We start from the raw sequence: 16,410 nt of genomic DNA, 5'->3' as shown, positions 1-16,410 counted from the left end.
TTAATTACCAAAGGTAGACTTACTTAACAAACTATGAGTGTAAGAGAGAGAGAGACTCTTCTACCTGAGCTTACCCTCCCCTGGATCCTTCACGTCCGTGGGTGATTAATATATTTGTCTCTGCAGCCCGTTGAGTTCTAGGCTGCCTGTCAGAGAGGACTATATGTAGCTCCAGCTATTGTGCTCCCTCCCTGCTGAGCTATAAGGCTGCATGTGGATATTTTTGTATGAGGGGTCCCTAGCGAGCGCTCAGTAAAGCTGAGGTATAGAATAGATAGGGGAGGTGTTGAGGGCAGCTCCTCTATGAGAACAGATAGACACGAGGAGGGACGGGGTGGACGCTGATTGAGCGCGCCACTGGGTTGACTGTTTGTCTCTCTGGAGTGGAAGTTGGGCCGGGGGAAGGGGGCGGAGTTTTTACTCACTACAAAGGCAAATTAAAGCCTCGTCTTCTTTCATTTCTTAATTTATTTATTTTAGTCAGAAGCTCCACGAGGCTGCTGAAGATCGCTCTGAATTAGCGAGCATCTGTCGTGACGGGGGTCCCGGGACGCTCGCCTCGCCTCGCCTGCCCCCGACACCCACACACACCCCCACCCTCCACTCTCCTCTTTCCATCCAGCCCCATTACACTGAGACTTTTCTCTTTGCAGTGCCAAAGTGCCGATCTCCACTTGTATGATTACAGCGCACTCTGATCTTTATTCTGGGGAGAGCCGAAGCACTAGTTTTGGCAGGCGTGAGGCCGCTGCTCTCGCTTCTGTTATGTCGCATTATACAAGAACAGGATGAAAAGTGAATGAAGCTGTTGTCTCTCTGCTCCAAACTTTCTGCAGTCGAGCTTTAAGAATTGTTTCCTTTCAGCCACGGGTGCGTTTTAACACAACATTGTGAACTTTTCCGATCTTGTAAGAGTGTACGTTGTGTTGATTTTGGGGCGGAGTGTTGTTTATTTCATACATTATACCATATGTTTATTGTTTTCAAAGAGCCTATACTTTCTGTGACACTGCTAAAACTTCACAAACTTGCACTGAGCTGTTCCACATTGCCTCATAGCACCTCTCATTATGTATGCCTATCAGAAACATCACCTTCTGCATATTTACCAGTCTCCCCACTTTTCTCCCCCTGTTTCCAGTAAATACAAAAGGAAGAGCTGTACTCAGTATTGATGGACATCACAGATGAAAACAACGAAGAGAGGAGAACTAGCTTTAAGAAAAATAACACAAGAAGAAGACGAGAAGGAGTCCCTCTACTGAGGCTGGCGAGGGAATGACGGGAGGCGTACAAAGTGGCGCCGCGGCAGCGGTGTCAAACCAGCCACAAACTTGACAGACGGAGTGAGCCAGTTTCCACCAGGGACCACCTTTTTGCCGGGTAGAAAAAGACAGAGAGAGAATGAAAAGTGTCCCGTTATTATAAAACATTTTATTTTTCTATACTTTTGTGATTTACAATGGTAAAAAGTGTGTATAAAGCAGTATATATGTACAAATCTGTTTTTATGTTTTTTGGTAAGGGAGATGAACAGTTGGCCCTTGATGCTGATTCTGTGGTATGCAGGAAGGAGGCGGGAGGACCCCCCCCTCCTCTCTCTATGGCACACTGCTCTGTCGCCGAGGTTGTGTAAAAAACAAAAACATAAACAGAAAGGTGGCAGGGAGAGCTCGGCATCCAGGCGGACGCACTTTCTACGCTGTACTTCCTGTGGGTGGAGTCAAAGGTCAGCCTCCTGGTCTCACTGCTCCGCCTTCTTCCTTCCAACCTCCCCCCGACCTCCTCCCAACCTCCTTCCTTCCTTACTTACTTCCTTCCTTTTGGGCCTGTGATGTCGCACCTTCCCTCCTTGTTGCGGTGTCACTGACCGGCAGCGCCTACTGTTAGCAGCGTCCCTTGTGGATACTGTCGTGATGTCACTTTCTCCTGGCAGCACCATTGGGCATCCCCGCCCTCCCCAATGGGCAGCGTCACTGGTTTACAGCGTTGGGGAGTGGGGGGGTGAGCCACGGCGGGACGGTGAGACGGTATACAGCCGAGCCTCCCCGGTCTGCCCCTCTCCACGCCCCAGCAGAGGTCAAAGACTACGGACTAGTTAGAGCAAACGGCGCAGACGTCGCCGACTTTCCTCACCTGCCAGACTCCGAGCCCAAGCCTTTGTGTCACTCTGCACCGACGGACAAACTTTCAGACCAACGTGAGAACAAGGTGCGTACAACTACCAAGGATGCACGTTTCCACTCTGACGAGAATAACTCATCAACGTCCATGTAACTAATTGAATTATAATCGAATAATCCCATTGTACTACATCAGCAGGTGCATAACCAAAACACAAGCCTGAGGCATATAGACTATGTCGCTAGAAAAAACATTATAGAAATACAGTAGTGCCCATCCAACGGTAACAAGGAACGAGGGCTCAAATATGTCGATTTCTTTTATCAATGTATTCTGAGAATATTTATTTGTGTGTTTTTTCGTTTGGTTTTTTTGCAGCACTGAAAACTTTTAAAGAGGAAAAAAAATGATTTGGTGGAAGCGAAAAATTCTTTATATCAGGAGAGTCACTGTAAACGTGTTTAAACAAGAATGTTGGTTCAGTTCTTTGAATGTACATTAATGTCTAGGGTGTCCAATAAGTATGTATTCTTTTTCTGTATATAAATATATATACATATCTATTATATGGGCTGTGGTGATGTCAGGGAGTAGAGGGGGTGGGCAGGAAAGCCTCTGGCCCCCAACATAGATATCAGACCCCCCTCCCCCCCCCTCCAACTAAATATGTCCCTGATATTTACTGTAACATGTGATCATGTGTTATATGATTGAAAGTGTGATGGTGATAGTGTGAACTGATCTCCTCCCGACCCCCTCCCTCACCACACAAACACACACACACACAGACTTACACACACACTTTGCCCCATCAAATGCAAAACATCATCCTCCTTTTACCCCACAGACGCTTCAGGAAAAGAATCAGTAATTTGGCCCTTCATTGGAGCTGGGAAGACGTGCTAATTAGCGTAAGGTGTTGTGGGTGTCAGATAAAAGTTTATGAATATTGATTTTTCTTTTCTTACTTGAACCAAAGTATGATTTGAACACAGTCTCAGTGCTCTTTGATCAGGAGACAGCGAGACTCTGTGATGACGGCGGAGCCCGGATGTGTATTGACGTGACCCAGATTCCGTTCGCTCATCACCGCCGAGGAGGAAGAGCTCGCTGTTCTAATATAACGAGCCCCGCACTGATGAAGCCAAGCTTCCTGCAGCAGCCTCGCTTTATGAACTGCTGTTCTCATGCTGACCCTGGTGGGCGGGCGGTTTTATTGCATATTGGAAAAAACCTGCTGGCCCTGAAAAGAAACTTTTTTTTTCATAAGAGGCGAGCAGGTTCAGGTGAAGCACAACTTTGTTTGAGAGTTCAGGGTACACTACTTAGCTCATAGTGGTTTTGTGTGAATTGCTCCAAGAGGGAAACACTCGGTTAAGCTCCTGACTTCCTGTACAAAACTACAGTGTGTACTGTTAATATCCTGTACAGAAAATCTCACCTCACACTTCTTGAGTAACTTCATCTTATTTCAGGTTAAAAAAAAACTTGTTCTGAATCAGGGCTCCTACCCACGCGACCTCTGTTCATCTGTAGACAGCTTCTCATATATTACAAAGAGTATCTATATCATGGCAACTAACTGTTGTGAAGTCTAATTGGGGTAAAGTCGGTCATTTGTTCTCCCATGCTGCGATCATATGCAGGCTTAGCATTTTTATACCTGTAGGTTTGTTTCTGAGAGTCACGTGATTCACCTGGCCTACTTACAGACTTGTGGTGGGTCAGAAACAACTCGGGAGCAGGTTGGAGCTTCGCTTTGACGGGAACTTCCTGGGAGGCGAGGCGGCTCTGGGGGCAGGAACACCTGAGCTGAATGGTGGCGTTAAATGACAGAGACGGAGAGCCACAGTTTGTGTTTTGTTTCATTCTTTTGGCTAACAAAGCATTAAGGTTCGGTCACATGATCTGATTTTATCCACGGAACAATCTATGCACTTCACAACCAAAACAGATATGATGTCACACGTGCTCGGCCACTGTTATCTCCTTATTCTAGTTAGCTTGTAGTTCATAATTTTGTAGGCAATAAGGCTCTTTGCTGTATTTTATTCTTTACTTTTCTTATCGTCAGCTAACACGACGGAGAGACCAGAACTAGCAGCGCGTTAGTCCAACTCTCTCACGTCCTGTCTGTCGCTCTGCAGTGGTTCCAACTGAAGACATAAACCTTTAAAAGCAGCTCAAAAATATTTAGTTTCATGTTATTAAAAAAAACAAAGCGCATTAGTTTGGGACTATTTCCAGCAGCGGATTAACACGCTTAGTGCTCTAGTGAGTAATTAAACTATCAATGATTTCAAAGGCTTTCCTGGGCTTTGAGCTAAAAACTTTACTTTACTTTGTCAGAGAGGTGTTTCGGTAAAGATGTCAGAGGTCAGTATGTAGCATTTTTAAAAGTTGACGTCAACGCTCGACGCACAAAGATTTACAATTTTTCAAGAGCAAAGTTTGTAGTAAGGTTGTTTGTAGGGGTGTTGTCATTAGTAGTAGTAGTAGCAGTTAGTGACAGTGTAGTGTTTTAAGTGTGCTAAAATTAGCTTGAAGCTACAAGACAGGACACATGTTACTAAGTCAGGCATATCACTTCCTGTTTCGTACTTGTTTTAAAATCATAGTTACTCGGCTCTTAAAATCTTTATCATCAAAAAAAGTTTCCTGTAATATCCATCAGTAAGTCGTAGTAACCTACTAAGTGTCCTGATACAAACCAAGTAAAAATACGTTTTAAGGTACATTAAAATAAATTAAAATAAAACTCTTTATTTGAGACAAAAACGTCGACTGTTCGCTCGAACAATATGACCCTGTAGTTAAAAGCCATTTAGGACCTACGTTTGTAGCTAGGCGCTGACCTCGAGTGGCCAAAGTAGTGATAACGGGACATGTAATGTAACTCCTGTACATAATAAGGGTACTTATTTTAATCCAATCCACGGCCTTTATTCTAAACTAACGTGTAGTTTGGTGTATTAAAGGACAGCATGGGTTCGAGAAGTCGCATAAAAAGCTACAAAGCCGCTTGTCCTACGTGACGTTAGCTCCTGTCCTCGTCGCTTTCACTGAGTTACTGTATTTTTTGCATTAAAAGGTAAAGATAACTTAACTCCTATGCTTCATGGGAGCTGTAGTTTAATTCCGACAGAACATTCAGTTTTAAACACTCCTGAGATTTTACTGCTTGTGTCTGGTCTTCCTTTTCAGTCGCCGTTAGCTGCAGTGGTCCGGCATGGAGTCAAACATTTTATTCTTAAGTTTAGCTGCTTCTTTTTTTCTGTCCACAAAACGGTGGCTTTCTTTTTACTCTGCTCTGAAGCCAGTGAGTTTATTTCTGCTCCCAGAGAAGCTCTGCCTTCGCAGCAGCCGCCCGAACCTCCAGCCTGCTCCTCAGCCGCGGGATGGAGCGGGGAGCGGGGTTACAGCCACCCTCCCTCCCTTCCTTCAGATGCCTTCAGTGTAATGAACTGGTCCTGATCTTCCTGAGCACAACTGCTTGAGCTGTGACACTAGCAGGATGTCCCCCCCTCCCCCCTCTGAGAGTCCCCCGCCTCCCCCCTGACACCCTCCTCCCTCCATCCCAACTCCCCCCGCCCCCATTGCCTTCTAGTATGTGAGTCGACTGGCCCCTTTTGTATTCCTGGTGTTCTGTACATAAGACCCTCACCCCCTCCCTTGCCCCTCCCCCGTCCTCCCCTAGCTGTCCTTTCAGGGGGAAAAAGAAAAAAAATACATCCTCCGACTCCCCGAAATCTTGTATTTTGTTCTAATAATGACAAATTTATTTATAAGGATTTTTTAAAATCTATCTCTTTCTCCTTTTTGTAAATGTTCCAGTTAAATAAAGTTTAAAAATGTTAAAAAATTAAATGGATATATTGAAAGGTTAAAAAATGTCTCTAGAAGTCCCTGCCCCCCTCCTCTGGCTCTGTACTCTGAACTTTGTGTTTTTGTTTTTCTCTTTCTGTATGCTTCTCTTTACGTGCTTCAGATGAAGAGTTCTATTTATTATGACATTAACGTTATTATAATTATGACTAATTATTAATATTATCATCATCCTCATCATCCTCATTATTATCATTAATAAACTTGTCTACTTCAGCCTCCTGTCTCAGCGCTGTTTTGTGGTGACTGATGAGTTGCTGCGTGCTTTGGGGGGGGCGGATTGGGACTACAAATCCCATGACACAACATCACTGCAACACCATATGAGATGAGCCAGGTGGAACGGGGCGGGATGACGCTCGCAGACCCATTTGTCTTATGCCAAACCCCCTCCGGGTTTACAAGATGGAGAGCACCTGTCTGTCGGCGAGGCCGCCATTTACCTAACCGGAGCAAAGACAAACTCCGAGCGCGGAGCCGAGAGGAGGAGCACAGACGCTCGCCTTCAGGGGGATGGAGGAGAAACAAAAAACACAAATGTAAATACTTCAAAAGATCAGTGCCTTTCCATCACTGTTGACTTTGTTTAATCCTTTGAGCCTCGACAAACAATAGGAGATGGGATTGTTTTTGTCACAGCCCCAAAAAAAAACAGAAGAAAAATTGACATGCCAGAAAACACTGTTGTCATTTGTGTCGCTGCTGCTGCACATCAAACCGTGCTCACTGTGCTCTGTGCAATGCATGAACACGCCGTGCAGCCTTCTCTCACATGTAGGAGAGTTTCACAGCCCGAGGCCTGCAGCGAAACATTTAAATCCCACTCTTAGTTCTTTCTTTCATCAGTATGATTGAGCGATCAGAATCAGGGCTCAAATGAAAAGTAAATAAAGTTCAATCACAATGAAAGTTTGTCCGAGTACGCTGCTCAGTAAACACTTTTTAATACTTGATACTCTGCATAGTGCAGCCTGTTCTCAGTCACTGTTTCAGAGTGTTCCGCCAAAAACAGATTCATATATAATCCATGTTTTTTGAGCAAATGTGGACTTTTTCTTGGCAGCAGCAGACACTTGGAGCAACTGCGTCAGCCATCGATCATGTGGGAAGTGATGTGACGTAGAAGAAAGACAGGCAGGGGGTTTGAGAGGAGCGATGGATGAGTAAGAAAACAGTGGACCGTGGACCAGGAGAAGGAGAAACAAAAAGTCAGCATTGAGTTATTATTTAACCGACACCATTTAACAGACGCCACAAGGACGCATACGCTGAAAGGTACCTCGATGCAAATGCCCAATGGACGCTTGAAAGAAGTGGTTCTCTCCTGGTCTCGCCTCAGGACCCACCACCGCCTCCTTCATGACAAGTCGCGACCCAAAATTTTCAACCACTTCGACGCGGACGAAACATCACGAAACGTAACAGCATCAGAGTCAACCAAAATGACCAGCAGGAGGCAGCGCATCAGAGGAACATGATGTAACTGTATCAGTGGACACATGGAGTGTGCATAAACTGCACGTCATAGGAAACCCATGTCCTTCAAAATAAAAGCGCAGCCTTGTTCCCATAACTTTTTTTTCTCAAGCACACATCCATGACCCAGTTTTGGGTCCCAACCCACCAGTTGAGAACCACGGCACTAACTTTGACACAGCTGTGTTCTTTGAAACAGATGCTTCTTTGGAGTCCAAAGGGTTCTTTGTGCGACTGTTGCATGACTGGTGTTAACACAGCCTTTGTAAGGGTAAGAGTTTGCACAGGGTCAACATTAACTTTTAATCCTCTGGTGTGTTTTATATTCTATACAACGAGAAGGAATCAGCTGCTTCACACTTGCGTGGCACCCAGAACCATCAGTTTAAGACTTCTCCAGTCTTTACACCGTATTTCACCAGTAAAACAATATGTTCAGCACTAGTTCCTAATATTATACTTACTCCTTTTATGTATTGCAGCCGCCTTTCAGAAGTGTGCAAGAGACAGCACAGTGAGGGATGGTGAGAGGGTTTCTCCTCTGCTCGGCTCAGGAGACACATAGAAGACTTTAAACTGTGAATAAGGATAGTTTAAATCTTTGTAGAATGTGAACTCAAAGCAGGAAGTGCCAGTCAGTTATTAATTCAGTCAGTTGTGCTGTCTGTTACATACATGTAAAAATGCTGTCAGGAAATGAGGCCTTTTGAGCTCCGGAGCCACTCTGCGTCCCGGCCCCTGATGTTCTACCTAAAGCCTTGATAAAATGATGTTTGATGTTTGTCCCTGTCAGGGAGTGTTATTCCATCTTATTCCCACTTGGTGGCACTATCTATCCAACTCATGTCCGACCCTTCAGCGGAGTATTCCATCTTCCCTCGCAGCCTCAGCGTCTCCTCCGTCAGACACCTGATCCTCCTCCGGAGTGAAATATTATCTCCCCGTTTTATTCATACATGTAACGCTTGATTAAGGTCAGATGGAGATCTAAAAGATGATAAAAGCATCTGTTGGGCTCCAATAGAATCTGTCAACCCAACTGCAGCAATTGACCATAATCACACAATTATGAAGCGATGAGACACTTTGGCTTTATGGGGAGGGTGCTTTGCTAAAATGGCCCCACGTAAAACCCCATCTGTACAAATGGGCCTTGGATTTGAGCCAAAGCAGGGGCTAAAAGACCCGATATATCAAGTCACAGTACATCTAGCAGAGGGGAGCGAGTGTGTCCGTGTCAAAGGAAAACACGGCTCAAATATTTGTGGCCGCTATCAATTCTGTGGCGACAGGATTCCCTCGCGTAATTTTGGTGGCAAATAAAATTAACAAAGATGATTCATGAGCGCGGAGCAGCTGAGAACACAGCTCGCTCTTCAGTTGAGTCCAGTATTTATACGACAACAATTCATCTCGGCTGTCACGCGACAAGAGCGGAGAAGGATTCTACCACTGTTTGTTTCTTTCAGTGTGCAATATAAACTTTTCTTTACACACTTCAGACGTCTGCAGTCACGTCAGCAACGTGTCTGTTTCCATGTGCTTTTATTCCTTTTTATATCATTTAAATATTTGTCTTGCATGTACGTAAAGTATGAATTATGTGTATGTCAGTTTCTTGAAGTTATTCAATGTAATCGTTATTGCAAATAAGAAATATTTCAGGTTAAGACGGGAGCTAAAATCACTTCCCTTTAAGTGATGATGATGTCATCAAACCACATGAAGCATTTAGTTTTTTGGCTCGACTCATCCACATGATGTTGACATTCATTACATTTTATTATGTAGTTGGTGCTTTAGTAATATCCATTTGTTTAATTAATGAGACATTTCTTTGTTAAACTACGGAAGCCCAAAGCGGACATCATCCATCCATGTTATTTACTCTGTTAGCACTTAACTACGGAAGCCCTTAGCGGACATGCATCCATTCTTTTTATTTACTTGATAACAAGTCATTTCTGGTTGTTTTCTCAATTATCTTATTTATCTCGTTATCTCGAGATAACAAAGCTGCAGCAGCGTAACGTCAGGTGATCATAACTCGTATCTCCAGAGCTGCAAAAGAACCAAACAAACACAGAAACATATTTAACTGACCTCATCAGTGAGGGCGATGGCAGCATGGCATGTCCTGCTCTGTGACATCACAGTGAGCAGTGTTGTTCTGTTTTCTACATCAACACAGAATTATTTCAGCTTTGTTATCTCGAGATCACGAGAAAACAACAGGAGATTACTCGTTATCACGGGAAAACAGAGTAAATAAAATGTATGGATTTGTTCGCTTAGGGCTTCCGTAGTTAAGTATGAATTATGTTTATATATATGTAAAGAAGTGTCAGGGTCAGACGGGAGCTGTGTGTCATCAAAGACATTTTACTTTACTTCCTACCCATTTAAATGTTAAACTACGGAAGCCCTAAGCGGACATCATCCGTACATGTTATTTACTCCGTTTTCTCGTGATAACGAGTCATTTCTTGTTTTTTTCCCTCGAGATCTCGTCTTATTTATCTCTTTATCTCGAGAAAACAACCGGAAATTATCACAGGAAAACTGAGTAAATAAAATGTATGGCTGTATAAAACAATCAGAAGTGTCCAAGGGTGATGTGTTTAAATGATCAGTTATTTGTTGGACACGAAGCTGTGGCCAAAGATATCATCACCAGTGGATTTAAACAGAGGACAACAGTAAATCCTGACATTTGAGGAGCTGAGAATATTTGCATGTTTACTTAAAAGGAGACTCATGTATGGGTTATCTTTCCAGCACTATCTCAGTCACCATAACCAGAGTATTTGCAGGTCAAGACTTACATAACTTATGTTGCATTTACCAGTTGCATAAACCACACCGTATTTTTCCTAATCGCAGAGCTTTAAGTGTTCTGTGTGTGTGTGTGTGTGTGTGTGTGTGTGTGTGTTGTGGATGTTTGGGAGCTGCAGAATCTCACAGTAACTCAGACGGAGGGCGAGCAGCAGGCTTCTTGTCTGGAGCTTTAGACGGAGCATCCATCAGCTCGGCACTCCACCATCTGCCGCTAACACCACAGCGCTCGGTCCAGCTAAGTGCCATCTGCAGCCGCCTGCACTCACATCGCTCTGAGAAGTTCTGCTCTGGACTCACAACAAGTGCTGATTGGCTTTTAAACAGAACAACTGGCGCTACGTCCTGAAACATGGTGACCCTGTTTTTCTTAGAGAAGGACGTGCAAAGAGGATAATAAGAGGCATCATTGTGGATTACACGCTCCCTCTGCAGCAGGGAGTGGTTGGGGTGTTTCTTAACAAGCTGTAGTAACACTTTCTGTTCACAAGAGGGAGACAAACGGCCATAAATCACAAAGGTTTGGACATGCAGAGAGAAAGCAGTGCCCTACGTCCTGCACAGAAAGGATTATTAAAGACACAAAATAAGGCTCATAATCCTGCAGGTATCTTAAAGCTGAAGCTGCTCTGAAGGCAGAAACAATCCTCTCTCAGATGTTAGACTGGACACCACACACCGGCAAGTTCATACTATAGACTAGAGCATGCATCTGCTGCTGTTACCTGAAAGACTGCAGTGTAACCACTAACAAACATTTGTTATTGTAAATTTTCCAGTTATAGCTGCAACTTCAGTTACAGAAAGCTGCAGTGGTTTGTTGCACAGGTGAGTTACCCCAACATTAAAGCTCCTGTGGGGAGTTGTTTGATACTGGTGCATCTGTATGACCTACAAAAGCAAGCAAGACCAACAGTGACGAGATTGATTATCTCTTTATATTTTATATTTTAATGCCTGTTCCTGCTGCTGGTAGGCTGCAGTATTGGGGCGAGACAGCCTTTGTTTACATTTGTCACGGCAGAGATTCTCGATGAGTGATGTGTCTGAATGATAAAAGAAAGCAGGAGGAGATTTTTCACCAGAAAACACAACTTGCATGTGAACAGGACAAGATCAGAAAAGAGATAAAAGGTACCTCTTTGTCCACAGGGGGCACTAAAGCCGACACAGTTCCTCACAGGAGCTACTGTAGCTGCTGTAGAGAACAATGCAGCTCATAACATGTTTAAAAGTCTTTCAGCAGCTGATTCTGTCAGTGTGACGGGCAGGAAAATGCTGTAATGTCAGTTTAAAGTTGGCGTGGATTTGATGTTTGAAGCCTTTAGCATCCGTTTGTGCCCTGTGTTGTTTGACAGTTTACTCCCATAACCGCAGCGTGTAACTCATCTGTGCGTGGGTCCAAATTGTCTCAAGATTACGTAGGTAGCGTACAAATAAAGGTGCATCAGCTAGTCACACAAGCTGGAGCAGTGGTGACAGTGCGTACACAGACATTTGCATGCATTTAAAAGTGACTAAATGTCGTGCAGCCTTCTTGGGCCTCGCTGAGAAACTACCTGCGTGTGCTCGGCCTCGCCTGCAGACTCCCTCTAACATGAAGCACACAAGCAGGAAGAACTAGTGGCCTCTCACTCTGCTCTGACAGCTTAATATGATTGTGGTTTAATACCCATTATAAGAGTGTGGAGGTGCTGTCATTAGGAGCCCGGCCAGGCTGAAACACAGCATCCCTCCTTCAGCCGATTAGGGATAATAATGATCAGAATCCTGAAAAGCTGCAGCGCTAAAAATGGAAACAAAAGTGCTGACGGGAGCTCCGGACACAATTTGTGGAATTAGGTGAGCACACCGCTGATGACCCGCAGCATTGTGGGTAATGCAAGGTCAGACAGGGGAATTGGGTGATCTGAGAGCGGGGCATTGGAGAACTCACTTTGTTGGCAGGAGGCTGCGAATCACAGAGAGCAGAGACGATGAAGGAAGGAGGAGATGGAGAGAGAGAACAAAGGAGAACAAGGGAGGTAATGTTCGAGTTTTATGACTGCACAAAGTTTTTAAAACATCAGATGAAAATGTAAAATATGTCCAAAGCTTTAAGAGACGTTTGACTTTCTATTAACGCTGTTATAAAACAGGTTTAAAAAGTTAAACACAGAGCTTGTCGGACACCTCTCGGTGGTGGAAACTTCTCAGAAAGAGAGCAAAGACTTGTGCTTCTTTTCTTTAATGCACACTTCATAAGGAAGCTAAAAAGAGAGGGGGCCTTAAATTTGCCTCCTGCAGCAATTATTCTTTTTTAGCCATTCCCAAAATTAACTCAATCCGTTACAGCTGCGATGGGTGAAGCGATGTAACTGCTGGAGTGCAGTTTCAGCAGAAACAAGAGCTCAGCAGAGAGATGAGGTACACGTGGATTAATAACAGTGAGCTGCAGCAGAATGTACAAGTACATGCAGAATAAAGAGACACATTAAAGCTTTAGGAAAGATTTGAAGGCGTGAAGAAGGAAGGCTGCCACATGTTGCTATAAGTGGTAACCAAAGGTGTGTTTATAGATTTCCCACTAACAAAGGTCGTTCACAGGATTCACGCTAATGGCTTTGTATATTTGTCTTCATCTTTACGTCACTGTTTGTTTTCTTTTGGGGTTTCAGCTTGTTTCTGAAGGTATCGTCTGAAGTCTTTCATATTTCAATTGTTTTGTTCACACAAAGTTTTCTGGAAACTCAAAAGAGTTCGGAGGAAAAAGTTAAAGGTACGATTTGGACACTCACCCAAGCGCATAACACACTGAAAGTGATAATCTTGAAGATCTCAGTTTCCTCCTCTTTGGCGACACCATTGGCGATAAATGGTAATTACAGGAGCACACTTATATCCAGACAGTGCTGCGTGTGTGACGTCCACGGTTGGCTCCGGTTGTAACTCTTGACTGACTGACGGTCGCTTTCCTTCTTGTTGAAGTTGTATCTGTAGTCATCCATCTTTTCTTTGTTTGTTCAGCCATAGTAGATTACTGTTTACTCGCAACACTTGCAGAGAGCGGAAAAGCAGCCGCTTAGCTCCGCCTACCCTCTCTGGCAGACCAACCACTGCTGGCTGATGGAAAACGCGTCAGGAAACACATTAAAACTGCAAAGCTTTTCTAATCATTCTGCAGACTTTACGAAGCAGGCACCTGAAGCTTTTACTGAAGACTTTTGGAATAAGTTTAGCCAACTAATAACCGCTAATGTTGCTAATGTTGTTGTTGTTTTGTTGTTTCAAATGGAGTATTGATTCAACTGTGACTGAAGTTCTTTGCTTAATGTGAAACACCTTCAAAATGCTCCGTCCAGCCAACATGTGACCCACAGTAAAATGACAGTATCACCATGGTGATGCATCGGTCTGACTCTGCTCTGTCCTCTCTCTGCTGCCGCCCGGCGCAGGATTTAGAACCACTACTGGTGTCCATCTGCACACCGGATTTAAAATGTGGCTTCGCTGTGACCCGTCTGTCGTCCGAGGCCTCTGGAGACGGAGGCAGGAGAGGACGCCGTGCCAGGAAACACTCGCTCACTCTGACAGCCCCGGTCCTGCACAAACACGTGCAATAATGCTGCTTTTTAGATCATTATCAGGAGGTATGAAGCGTTCAGTCAGTTAGCTCATGAAGAGGTGCAAATGATCAGCTTCCTCAACCTGTGCTGGTTAGTATGACTCATGGGATTTATATCTTTCCTCTGCATCTTCATGTGGACCGCGAGGATAACTGTGCTCCGCCTGCTGCATCTACTCTCGGATTAAACGTTTGAGGATAAAAACATGTGTTTAAAGACCTGCAGGGTCAGTGTCAGGGCAGGAAAACGTATGACCTGTGAAAAATGAGGATGCACATGAGAGAATCTGTGCTGTGGACGATCCTGCCTGTTGGTTTAAGGCAGCTTACTGGGCGTCTGTTCCAGCCAAATCCATTTTTATTCACCCTGTGGATTATAGGGCTGCTTGGCAAGGCTGCCATAGTAGCACCACAGCCAAAAAAGGGACCATGCAGGTGGATGCCCTGCATGTAGAGCATGGAAAACTGTGGAATATATCTGACATACCTCCCAAATGCAGGATTTTTTCCTCTGTTTAAGCCAAGAGCAGAATCTCTGTGTGTGATGTTATCTCTGTGAGCGACCTTTAGAGGGCGCTGACACACTGGTGATGGGAGCAGCTGTCAGGACCGGCGCTGAGGACACACTTCTCAGCCGCAGCGTGTGTGTGTGAAGTCTCGGGGATGGTGCTAACAAGAGACGCTCGCCTGCAGAGAGCGTCCTCAATCAGACCTCTGAGGCCGTCAGCGCACGCAGGAGGGGGAAGAGGAAGCGGCTCCGTCTGACATCTTAAATCTGACTGTGATATTGTTTTCATCGTCACACTGCAAAGACCAATCAGAGCTTTAGAACAGACCTGTGTGCTCTTTAAAAACCCTTTGATCTTTTATATCACAGGACAGTGTACGGTGAATAAGTGGCTTTAAGAGGTCCTGAATGTTCTTATGCTCATCAGTCAAACTGTCTGTTGTTAGTTTTCACTTCATAAAACTTTATTAGCATAAAAATCTTTGAAAAATGTAAATACATGCAACAGTTTGTTTATAATTGAAGCTGATATGTTTTTATATGCGTGTGTTATAATGAGACGTCCTGTTTGTCTTTTACCAACCAATATCTCGTTATGAGCAGCCAATGAAGGCCAGTACAGTTCATCACAAATATATCAGTGTTGACCGATGACTGCACATGGATGGCGCGTCTCCATCTACTCTCATTAGCCACTCCGTAGCCACCTCCGCTAACCAAAACACACACTTAACGTCAGCATACGTCAGCGTATCTAACAGCAGAAAAGCTTCTTGTATCGCCTCCTCTACTCTGCTACTCGGGAACAGAACGCTGCTGGAGCCCCACTTGTCAACAGAACTGTCAATCATGAGGCCACGACCCCTTTTTATAGCATCAATAACTAATTAAAAGTAAACTTGTCAGAAAAATTTACTCTAATGTACTAAAATGTAACTATAATGACAGAAACCATATTTGACGTGTGTTTTGATTTCAGAGTTTGACTCATGTCCCATCTGTTAACATGAAGGAGGCGGGCTTTATGAGCTATACTGCAGTCAGGCAGCAGGGGGCGACAGAGAGGGTTTGGCTTCTATTTATGGGATCTGTCATGTTGGCCATCTTTTTTATAGTCTATGGTGTTGATATGTTTTCTGATGTGCCAGAAACAGTGAACAGAAAGGTTGTTTTTATCAAACCATATCATGTTTTAGGTGTTTAAAAAATCAGGTCAGTACGTCGTTTGGAAGCGTTTTTAGTCGGTCCACAGTTCGTGTATAATAATGTAAAATTTCCTTTTATTGAATGTATTGTTTAAAAAAGCTGTCTGTCATATCAGAGCAAATCCACATAAAGATAGTAAATATTAATTCTCAGATCAAATCATTTCTACTCTCTACTTTCTACTGTCGAACAAAGTTGTGTTTCAGTCTTGAGTAGTTTTAACCGCTCTCCTTGTTTCAGGCTTTGCTGCAGACTTTTGCTCTGAATAAATGAGGTCCAACACTGACGTGAGTGAAAAGGTCTCGCTCACTAGAATTGGGATATATGCAGATAATAGTATAACTGCCTGTGTGAGATTATCAGGTCTTGGATGCACTTGTGATTCAGTATAAATCAACATTAACTAGAAGCAGGTTCTGATGTCTTGTTGGAGCACAGACGGCAGCGGGGCCTCTGCAATAACGTTATTAAACTCTCCTGCATATTTAAGTTTTCTTTCACATACATCAGCTGCAGCAGCCGTCCGCCCAGGAACCCAGAGGCTCACTATCACTCAGGAAACATTCACTAATGTGTTTGGATCATAAACATCTCTACACTCTGCTTTGCAATTCTCCGAGCTTCACCGGCATGTGTCTGCCGTCAGGACACGTGTGTGAAGAAGATGTTAGCTTGTCAGAAACAGATTGTAAGACACTGATACATCAGCTCTGTACACACACAGAGCCAAGCTAAGCTCGGCTGCAGGTGTGACACAGATATGCAGGGAAAT

At 44.1% G+C, this 16,410-nt stretch overlaps 1 protein-coding gene across 1 annotated transcript in view; it reads left to right on the top strand.

Annotated features, from left to right (window-relative positions):
• The window catches only part of LOC138604300 (RNA binding protein fox-1 homolog 3-like), a 420,599-nt gene extending 414,374 nt beyond the window's left edge, over positions 1-6,225 (top strand). The window contains exon 17 of the mRNA XM_069676201.1: positions 1,142-6,225. Coding sequence (XP_069532302.1) covers positions 1,142-1,144 — 3 coding nt within the window. The 3' untranslated portion in view covers positions 1,145-6,225. The remainder of the gene's footprint in view (positions 1-1,141) is intronic.
• Positions 6,226-16,410: the final 10,185 nt, after the last annotated feature.

The sequence above is a fragment of the Semicossyphus pulcher genome, unplaced genomic scaffold (assembly GCF_022749685.1).
Source record: "Semicossyphus pulcher isolate SPU_LCO1_2020_fin unplaced genomic scaffold, fSemPul1.0.p SCAF_25, whole genome shotgun sequence".
NCBI classification, from domain to species: Eukaryota; Metazoa; Chordata; class Actinopteri; order Labriformes; family Labridae; genus Semicossyphus; species Semicossyphus pulcher.
Note: the sequence above shows the minus strand (reverse complement) of the source record. Positions and strands in the feature narration are given on the sequence as shown.